Source organism: Leptodactylus fuscus, chromosome 9, assembly GCF_031893055.1.
Source record: "Leptodactylus fuscus isolate aLepFus1 chromosome 9, aLepFus1.hap2, whole genome shotgun sequence".
In the NCBI taxonomy this organism is placed as follows: domain Eukaryota; kingdom Metazoa; phylum Chordata; class Amphibia; order Anura; family Leptodactylidae; genus Leptodactylus; species Leptodactylus fuscus.
In genome coordinates, this window is record NC_134273.1 from 6,441,468 (window position 1) to 6,453,486 (window position 12,019).

Genomic DNA, 12,019 nt, shown 5'->3' on the forward strand with positions numbered 1-12,019 from the left:
TTCACACTGAGTATACACTCCACTCATTCTGAGCAGTAGCAAAGCATTGTGGGAAATAATCACCGATCTCAAGATCGTGTTCGGAATTCCGATCGCGATATTTTCTCGATCGCCAATCGAACACGATCACTTATCCCTACTCACCAGACTTGCATCTGAGGCCGGGTCCCCACGGGCTGGAGGAAAACTCTGTGAACCTTCTGTTCAAACCGCCATACGCTCACGCCGCGGTTGTTCCCGCTGCGCTTTAGCGCGTTTTTTCCGGCCCGTGATCTGTGAAAAACGTCTATTAGTGTGAACAGCCCCCTAGACTAGTGTGAATAACGCTCTGACATGGCCGCTTTCCACAGTAGTGTGACCAGGGCCCTATAGTGCTTGTGGATATCACATATATTATACGTTTGGCTGGTACGGGACGGATTTTTTACTTCACAAGGCAGCTTATAACTATGGGCAGTAATTTCAGCCATTTTTAGCAGGTGTGTGAGGTAAGTCCATGCCTGGCTCTGTGGCTGGGACACTGCAGCTCTCCTTATACGTCTATTATTGCCACACATGTATTCACCTCATACACTACGCTCTTTATGGTCTCTTAGACATGAGGCAGCGCCGTCCTCACACTGAGGTAAACGCACCGACACTCATTGTATCACAAGGCGGGAATATAAGAAGAACCCGCCTATACTAACAACTGGACCAATAAGAAGCCAGGGATTCATTGTGCTTACTGATGATTGGTCCGATGTGGAGCCAATCCCCTGCTGCGCGTCCTGGGGGCGGGCACTCCACCTGTCATCCGTTGTGGGAGTTACTAGAAGCGGAGACGCTAGGGGGCGTGCGCTCATGTGCTATTCACTAAGGAGCTTACGTTATTCTAATCGCGTAAGTGCCATTCATAGAGCGGTGTCTTACGTCGCATTGGAGAAGGAGTCGCTCTTACTACCCGGAGCTTGCTCCCTCCTTCTCTGTTCCCAGGTGAGGTCAACAGGATCAAGAGGACGGAGGAAAAGAAGAAGTGACGGGAAAGAGATGGCCGGGAACGAGAACGAGCCGTGCGAGAGCCTCATTATCTGGGTAAGCTGAGGGAAGGGGGGCGGGAGTGACGTCATAGATGGAGTGTTGGTGTAAGGGGGGCAGGAGTGACGTCATAGATGTGTGGCTGATAGGACAGGTATATGGGGCAGCCACTCCTGAGGTAATGCATGAGGTGTCCTCATCTAGTCAGGGTCTGTCCTGTATATGAATGGATTAGTGCTGAATATTCATGTAAATTACTGCGGCATAATAACGTATAATATCACACCTCCAAGTAACGTATAATATTACACCACCAAATAACGTATATTACACCGCCAAATAACGTATAATACTACACCGCCAAATAACGTATAATACTACCTCCAAATAACGTATAATACTACACCGCCAAATAACGTATAATACTACACCGCCAAATAACGTATAATACTACACCGCCAAATAACGTATAATACTACACTGCCAAATAACGTATAATACTACACCGCCAAATAACGTATGATACTACACCGCCAAGTAACGTATAATATCACACCGCCAAGTAACGTATAATATCACACCGCCAAATAATGTATACTATTACACTGACGTAATAACCATATATATCACTGCGAAATAATATTGTATAATATTACACCACCAAATAACGTATAGTATCACACCGCCAAATAACGTATAATATCACACCGCCAAATAACGTATAATATTACACCGCCAAATAACGTATAATACTACACCGCCAAGTAACGTATAATACTATACCGCCAAATAACGTATGATACTACACCGCCAAATAACGTATAATATCACACCGCCAAGTAACGTATAATATCACACCGCCAAATAATGTATACTATTACACTGACGTAATAACCATATATATCACTGCGAAATAATATTGTATAATATTACACCACCAAATAACGTATAGTATCACACCGCCAAATAACGTATAATATCACACCGCCAAATAACGTATAATATTACACCGCCAAGTAACGTATAATACTACACCACCAAATAACGTATAGTATCACACCGCCAAATAACGTATAATATCACACCGCCAAATAACGTATAATATTACACCGCCAAATAACGTATAATATTACACCACCGAATAACGTATAATATTACACCGCCAAATAACGTATAATATTACATCGCCAAATAACGTATAATATTACACCACCAAATAACGTATAATACTACACCGCCAAATAACGTATAATATTACACCGCCAAATAACGTATAATACTACACCGCCAAATAACGTATAATACTACACCTCCAAATAATGTATATCACACCGCCAAATAACGTATAGTATCACACCGCCAAATAACGTATAATATTACACCACCAAATAATGTATAGTATCACACCGCCAAATAACGTATAGTATCACACCACCAAATAACGTATAGTATCACACCGCCAAATAATGTATAGTATCACACCGCCAAATAACGTATAGTATCACACCGCCAAATAACGTATAATACTACACCTCCAAATAATGTATAATATCACACTGCCAAATAACGTATAATATCACACTGACGTAATAACCATATATATCACTGCGACATAATATTGTATAATAATTGAATATAAAGAAGAAGAAAAAAACTGGGCACTCACTATCAAGAGGATACGGTAAAACCTTACAACTTTATTTTCAAGGATCCATTAAAAGTATACACGGGAGGAGGCACGCCTGAGAAGAGGGAGCGACAGCCGTTTCGTGCTGTTTTAGCACTTTTTCAAGCTCTACATTGAGCACGAAACGGCTGTCGCTCCCTCTTCTCAGGCGTGCCTCCTCCCGTGTATACTTTTAATGGATCTTTGAAAATAAAGTTGTAAGGTTTTACCGTATCCTCTTGATGGTGAGTGCCCAGTTTTTTTCTTCTTCTTTATATTTAATATGGACTATGTTTTTTACTGAGAGCACCACCATAGGATTACTCAGTAGTATATTTCCCCGATCCTATTTTGCTACTTCAAATCTTCATTAAGTAGTGCCACCTCACTCTTTTTGTATTTAATATAATACTACACCGCCAAAATAATGTACATAATCATATTGCATCATAATACTGTATATATCACTGCGGTATAATAACGTATAATATTACTGCAACTTAATAAACATATATACTATAGCGCAAAAATATCTGTATGTTACAGCGCTATAATAACACTAATTACATTACTTATCCTGTACTAATCCTGAGTTACATCCTGTATTATACTCCAGAGCTGCGCTCACTATTCTGCTGGTACAGTCACTGTGTACATACATTACATTACTTATCCTGTATTATACTCCAGAGCTGCGCTCACTATTCTGCTGGTACAGTCACTGTGTACATACATTACATTACTTATCCTGTATTATACTCCAGAGCTGCGCTCACTATTCTGCTGGTACAGTCACTGTGTACATACATTACATTACTTATCCTGTATTATACTCCAGAGCTGCGCTCACTATTCTGCTGGTACAGTCACTGTGTACATACATTACATTACTTATCCTGTATTATACTCCAGAGCTGCGCTCACTATTCTGCTGGTACAGTCACTGTGTACATACATTACATTACTTATCCTGTATTATACTCCAGAGCTGCGCTCACTATTCTGCTGGGGCAGTCACTGTGTACATACATTACATTACTTATCCTGTATTATACTCCAGAGCTGCGCTCACTATTCTGCTGGTACAGTCACTGTGTACATACATTACATTACTTATCCTGTATTATACTCCAGAGCTGCGCTCACTATTCTGCTGGTGCAGTCACTGTGTACATACATGACATTACTTATCCTGTATTATACTCCAGAGCAGCGCTCACTATTCTGCTGGTGCAGTCACTGTGTACATACATTACATTACTTATCCTGTATTATACTCCAGAGCTGCGCTCACTATTCTGCTGGTACAGTCACTGTGTACATACATTACATTACTTATCCTGTATTATACTCCAGAGCTGCACTCACTATTCTGCTGGTACAGTCACTGTGCACATACATTACATTACTTATCCTGTATTATACTCCAGAGCTGCGCTCACTATTCTGCTGGTGCAGTCACTGTGTACATACATTACATTACTTATCCTGTATTATACTCCAGAGCTGCGCTCACTATTCTGCTGGTGCAGTCACTGTGTACATACATTACATTACTTATCCTGTATTATACCCCAGAGCTGCGCTCACTATTCTGCTGGTGCAGTCACTGTGTACATACATTACATTACTAATCCTGTATTATACTCCAGAGCTGCGCTCTCTATTCTGCTGGTGCAGTCACTGTGTACATACATTACATTACTTATCCTCTATTATACTCCAGAGCTGCGTTCACTATTCTGCTGGTACAGTCACTGTGTACATACATTACATTACTTATCCTGTATTATACTCCAGAGCTGCACTCACTATTCTGCTGGTACAGTCACTGTGCACATACATTACATTACTTATCCTGTATTATACTCCAGAGCTGCGCTCACTATTCTGCTGGTGCAGTCACTGTGTACATACATTACATTACTTATCCTGTATTATACTCCAGAGCTGCGCTCACTATTCTGCTGGTGCAGTCACTGTGTACATACATTACATTACTTATCCTGTATTATACTCCAGAGCTGCGCTCACTATTCTGCTGGTGCAGTCACTGTGTACATACATTACATTACTTATCCTGTATTATACCCCAGAGCTGCGCTCACTATTCTGCTGGTGCAGTCACTGTGTACATACATTACATTACTAATCCTGTATTATACTCCAGAGCTGCGCTCTCTATTCTGCTGGTGCAGTCACTGTGTACATACATTACATTACTTATCCTGTATTATACTCCAGAGTTGCGCTCTCTATTCTGCTGGTGCAGTCACTGTGTACATACATTACATTACTTATCCTGTATTATACTCCAGAGCTGCGCTCACTATTCTGCTGGTGCAGTCACTGTGTACATACATTACATTACTTATCCTGTATTATACTCCAGAGCTGCGTTCACTATTCTGCTGGTGCAGTCACTGTATACATACATTACATTACTTATCCTGTATTATACTCCAGAGCTGCGCTCACTATACTGCTGGTGCAGTCACTGTGTACATACATTACATTACTTATCCTGTATTGTACTCCAGAGCTGCGCTCACTATTCTGCTGGTGCAGTCACTGTGTACATACATTACATTACTTATCCTGTATTATACTCCAGAGCTGCGCTCTCTATTCTGCTGGTGCAGTCACTGTGTACATACATTACATTACTTATCCTGTATTATACTCCAGAGCTGCGCTCTCTATTCTGCTGGTGCAGTCACTGTGTACATACATTACATTACTTATCCTGTATTATACTCCAGAGCTGCACTCACTATTCTGCTGGTACAGTCACTGTGTACATACATTACATTACTTATCCTGTATTATACTCCAGAGCTGCGCTCACTATTCTGCTGGTACAGTCACTGTGTACATACATTACATTACTTATCCTGTATTATACTCCAGAGCTGCGCTCACTATTCTGCTGGTGCAGTCACTGTGTACATACATTACATTACTTATCCTGTATTATACTCCAGAGCTGCGCTCACTATTCTGCTGGTGCAGTCACTGTGTACATACATTACATTACTTATCCTGTATTATACTCCAGAGCTGCGCTCTCTATTCTGCTGGTGCAGTCACTGTGTACGTACATTACATTACTTATCCTGTATTATACTCCAGAGCTGCGCTCACTATTCTGCTGGTGCAGTCACTGTGTACATACATTACATTACTTATCCTGTATTATACTCCAGAGCTGCACTCACTATTCTGCTGGTGCAGTCACTGTGTACGTACATTACATTACATATCTTGTATTATACTCCAGAGCTGCACTCACTATTCTGCTGGTACAGTCACTGTGTACATACATTACATTACTTATCCTGTATTATACTCCAGAGCTGCGCTCACTATTCTGCTGGAATCTCCCAGTATTCCCTGTATCTTTGGTGTATTGCTCTGTGTATTGCAGTCTGGGTATTATCATGTGATATAGGATTGCACTGCTTTGCCATTAGTGTATGCGGACATACTTGCAGAAGTCTGAGTACAGCTCTGGAGTATACTACAGACTATAACAACCATTATCTGTAAATACTATAAATATTGCTCAGTGACAGACGTCCCTTAAGGGCATTGCACATCTCCTTTAAGATTTCCCTCTGCTGGAAGTAGTTTCCGGTCTGTGATTCTATGCTCAGACCACACCGGCCTCAGCTGTCTCCTGTCATGTGTGTACAAGGACTGACCGCAGCGCTGACCTGAGCATGCGCAGTATGACATCACAGATCAGTGACATCAGGGATCGGACCATCGGGGGCGGGGTTATCTCCTATCGGGCCTTGTCAGTCACAGCCAGTCAGGTCCAGATACATCGCACTACATCACAAGCAGACTTGCTGCTATGGACACCTACCCCTATACACAGGTCAGGGTAGAAGTGTCTGATCACCGGGGGCCGAGAACAGAGGACCTAAAGTCCCCCTATGACCTCCTTGTGAGGGGAGCGCCATTCACTTTCACGGCGCTGTCAGGACTGTCATGTGCCTCCGGCCCCATAGAAGTGAATGGAGCGCTGGTCACACAAGCGTACTGGCGATCCATCCACAAGGCGGACTTTCGGGGACATTTGTGCCCAATCCTCCTAATCATTGAGGGACCTGGTGATCAGACACTTGTGGATAGGGAATGTGCCCATAACAGGACAACCCCTCTAAGACAGGCAAAGTAGATCTTATTATAGAAATCTGTTTCCTTTCCCACTTATCAGGCAGCGTCACTTTTTACATAGACGTCTATGGAGGAGGCTGCTGGAAAAGACACACAAATAACTGCAGCTGCTCTTCCTGACACTGTTATGTCTTCACCATAAGACTCTAGCACTGCACAGAGCGGGGCAGTAAATCGATTAACAGCCTCCTCCTCCCCTCTCCATAGACTTCTGTGTGTGAGGTGACTAGAGCGGACACCAGCAGTGCCAGGCTGACCCCAGTGACTATAATAGGATCTTGCAGCACTTTATCATCCGGCGGTCATCAGCGGTCACTCCAACATGTAAACTCCGCCTAACGTTGCGAATCCTTCTACGTTACCTTGTTTGGAACTGTTTTTAGCTATTTTACGCCATTCTCTCCAGTCACATCCAAAGCTGCTTTCAAAGCCCTCCTGAATTCTCTCCTTAGTCCCGCCCATAGTCAGACATGTGACCATAGTTCCCACACTGATGGCAGGACACAAGCTTCAGTTCCGCAGCTTTAGAAGTGAATAGAGAAGAATCGTCCCGTGGCTCCAGAGCCGGGCAGGGTTTACAAGGATTTGCATTTTCTGTAGGATTTGACTGCGAGCGCTGCTCTGAGGCTGTGATTTGTGTCAGCGCTCGCTCACGTCTTTCCTTTGCTTTTCCAGGTCACCTTTACTTTTTGCTTTTTTTTGGCGACAGCCGTTTGTAGCCTCTGCTCCTGTCAGTAGGTAGGGGGGCCCTGAGGTGGGGCAAGAGGGTGCCGGCTGTACCCTGTTACCTGCACATCACCTGATGGATGCCAGGGGGCAGGTTCTCAGGACTGGGGACAGAAAGGCTTCAAATAGTGATAATGAGAATTTAGGAAATTACAGTAGGAGTTACAGCAGGAACAAACTGGGGGGGAATTACTGGGAGCAATAACAGGAGCCCCTAATATGTCTGGTGCACGGGGGGAGGTTCTGTGCACCAGGATGCAAGTCTGTGTTAGTCAGAGACTAAAGTAGATAAAAGCCATAGCACTTTCTCCCACAGGCCAAGGCCTCACTTATTCCCTGCCCCCGATACTGATGTAAAACATGGCAAGATGTCATAGGTGGGTGACTGCACCAGCAGAATAGTGAGCGCAGCTCTGGAGTATAATACAGGATAAGTAATGTAATGTATGTACACAGTGACTGCACCAGCAGAATAGTGAGCGCAGCTCTGGAGTATAATACAGGATAAGTAATGTAATATATGTACACAGTGACTGTACCAGCAGAATAGTGAGCGCAGCTCTGGAGTATAATACAGGATAAGTAATGTAATGTATGTACACAGTGACTGCACCAGCAGAATAGTGAGCGCAGCTCTGGAGTATAATACAGGATAAGTAATGTAATGTATGTACACAGTGACTGCACCAGCAGAATAGTGAGCGCAGCTCTGGAGTATAATACAGGATAAGTAATGTAATATATGTACACAGTGACTGTACCAGCAGAATAGTGAGCGCAGCTCTGGAGTATAATACAGGATAAGTAATGTAATGTATGTACACAGTGACTGTACCAGCAGAATAGTGAGCGCAGCTCTGGAGTATAATACAGGATAAGTAATGTAATGTATGTACACAGTGACTGCACCAGCAGAATAGTGAGCGCAGCTCTGGAGTATAATACAGGATAAGTAATGTATGTACACAGTGACTGTACCAGCAGAATAGTGAGCGCAGCTCTGGAGTATAATACAGGATAAGTAATGTAATGTATGTACACAGTGACTGCACCAGCAGAATAGTGAGCGCAGCTCTGGAGTATAATACAGGATAAGTAATGTATGTACACAGTGACTGTACCAGCAGAATAGTGAGTGCAGCTCTGGAGTATAATACAGGATAAGTAATGTAATGTATGTACACAGTGACTGCACCAGCAGAATAGAGAGCACAGCTCTGGAGTATAATACAGGATAAGTAATGTAATGTATGTACACAGTGACTGTACCAGCAGAATAGTGAGCGCAGCTCTGGAGTATAATACAGGATAAGTAATGTAATGTATGTACACAGTGACTGTACCAGCAGAATAGTGAGTGCAGCTCTGGAGTATAATACAGGATAAGTAATGTATGTACACAGTGACTGTACTAGCAGAATAGTGAGCGCAGCTCTGGAGTATAATACAGGATAAGTAATGTATGTACACAGTGACTGTACCAGCAGAATAGTGAGTGCAGCTCTGGAGTATAATACGGGATAAGTAATGTAATGTATGTACACAGTGACTGCACCAGCAGAATAGAGAGCACAGCTCTGGAGTATAATACAGGATAAGTAATGTAATGTATGTACACAGTGACTGTACCAGCAGAATAGTGAGTGCAGCTCTGGAGTATAATACAGGATAAGTAATGTATGTACACAGTGACTGTACTAGCAGAATAGTGAGCGCAGCTCTGGAGTATAATACAGGATAAGTAATGTAATGTATGTACACAGTGACTGTACCAGCAGAATAGTGAGCACAGCTCTGGAGTATAATACAGGATAAGTAATGTAATATATGTACACAGTGACTGTACCAGCAGAATAGTGAGCGCAGCTCTGGAGTATAATACAGGATAAGTAATGTAATGTATGTACACAGTGACTGCACCAGCAGAATAGTGAGCGCAGCTCTGGAGTATAATACAGGATAAGTAATGTAATGTATGTACACAGTGACTGTACCAGCAGAATAGTGAGCGCAGCTCTGGAGTATAATACAGGATAAGTAATGTAATGTATGTACACAGTGACTGTACCAGCAGAATAGTGAGCGCAGCTCTGGAGTATAATACAGGATAAGTAATGTAATGTATGTACACAGTGACTGCACCAGCAGAATAGTGAGCGCAGCTCTGGAGTATAATACAGGATAAGTAATGTATGTACACAGTGACTGTACCAGCAGAATAGTGAGTGCAGCTCTGGAGTATAATACAGGATAAGTAATGTAATGTATGTACACAGTGACTGCACCAGCAGAATAGAGAGCACAGCTCTGGAGTATAATACAGGATAAGTAATGTAATGTATGTACACAGTGACTGTACCAGCAGAATAGTGAGCGCATCTCTGGAGTATAATACAGGATAAGTAATGTAATGTATTTACACAGTGACTGTACCAGCAGAATAGTGAGCGCAGCTCTGGAGTATAATACAGGATAAGTAATGTATGTACACAGTGACTGCACCAGCAGAATAGTGAGCGCAGCTCTGGAGTATAATACAGGATAAGTAATGTAATGTATGTACACAGTGACTGTACTAGCAGAATAGTGAGTGCAGCTCTGGAGTATAATACAGGATAAGTAATGTAATGTATGTACACAGTGACTGTACTAGCAGAATAGTGAGTGCAGCTCTGGAGTATAATACAGGATAAGTAATGTAATGTATATACACAGTGACTGTACCAGCAGAATAGTGAGCGCAGCTCTGGAGTATAATACAGGATAAGTAATGTATGTACACAGTGACTGCACCAGCAGAATAGTGAGCGCAGCTCTGGAGTATAATACAGGATAAGTAATGTAATGTATGTACACAGTGACTGTACTAGCAGAATAGTGAGTGCAGCTCTGGAGTATAATACAGGATAAGTAATGTAATGTATGTGCACAGTGACTGCACCAGCAGAATAGTGAGCGCAGCTCTGGAGTATAATACAGGATAAGTAATGTAATGTATGTACACAGTGACTGTACCAGCAGAATAGTGAGCGCAGCTCTGGAGTATAATACAGGATAAGTAATGTAATGTATATACACAGTGACTGTACCAGCAGAATAGTGAGCGCAGCTCTGGAGTATAATACAGGATAAGTAATGTATGTACACAGTGACTGTACTAGCAGAATAGTGAGTGCAGCTCTGGAGTATAATACAGGATAAGTAATGTAATGTATGTACACAGTGACTGCACCAGCAGAATAGTGAGCGCAGCTCTGGGGTATAATACAGGATGTAACTCAGGATCAGTACAGGATAAATAATGTAATGTATACACAGTGACTGTACCAGTAGAATCGTGAGCGCAGCTCTGGAGTAATGTATGTACATTACTGATATGATAATTAGAGGTGGAGTTACATTTTTGGAATCTACTAGCAGTATCTATCTATGTATGTACAGGATGTATCAGAGTTGACACTCCATACTTTCAGCTGTGCCCGGTGTTACTGTCCTGGTTGTGGTATCACCGGGTCACACATTCCCTTTGTGGGTAATGAAATGAATCTCAGCTCCAATCAGATGAGGAGAGAAATTATTCTACTCATGACAACCATTCACTGTGAGGAATCCGGATACTTTGTGGTTACGGCTTCTTTATGTGGCAGCTCGGTCAGATTATAAATACACCCAGGAGTCGCCCGGACTGGTTCTTCTGGTATTCACGGCAGGGGCAGCGTCAGATATTAGAACTCAGCTGACATATATGATATGAGCTACACCTGGGCCGGTGGAATCGCCAGGATAGCATCTGCCTGAGGAAGATCTGAAGACCAGCGTAATGTCATAGAGCCTGGTGCAGACAGTATAGGGCAGTGATGGCGAAGCTTTTAGAGACCGAGTGCCCAAGCTGCAACCCAAAACCCACTAATTTATCACAAAGTGCCAACGCGGCAATTTAAACTTAATAATGTGCGGATCCACAATTGCACACAGTTACAGACCTGCAAAGTATGGTCATACAGGGCCTTTCAGAGCTTTTTGCTCCACACTGGCCCCCACACATTGCAATCTGCTCCACAGTGACCCACACACAGTATAATCTGCTGCACGGTGACCCCCACACAGTATAATCTGCTCCACAGTGGCCCCCACACAGTATATATGATGTTGGACATTTGAGGATTTACATACAATGCACAAAATGCAGAAAACAAATAAAATACAAACAGTGACCAACTGGCCCAGTGTGTTAGGGAGTCCAGGGGAGACCTTTGTTACCTTACATACGTATGACTAGTTGTAAGTAATATATAATGAGGTCTCTGGATGCGACACTCTAATATTACCCCACAATGATTAAGGTATACAATAAAACTATACAATATACCTGCTACATGACTATAGTCTGCCTGACCCCCATACTCTAATTATTCATGGGCATTG

At 42.7% G+C, this 12,019-nt stretch overlaps 1 protein-coding gene across 2 annotated transcripts in view; it reads left to right on the forward strand.

Moving 5' to 3' along the window:
- Positions 1–915: 915 nt before the first annotated feature.
- Positions 916–12,019, forward strand: part of HOOK1 (hook microtubule tethering protein 1) — a 36,899-nt gene continuing 25,795 nt past the window's right edge. For both annotated transcript variants that reach the window (XM_075287762.1, XM_075287763.1), the window contains exon 1: positions 916–1,074. In XM_075287762.1, the coding sequence (XP_075143863.1) occupies positions 1,030–1,074 (45 nt within the window). In that variant the 5' untranslated portion in view covers positions 916–1,029. The remainder of the gene's footprint in view (positions 1,075–12,019) is intronic.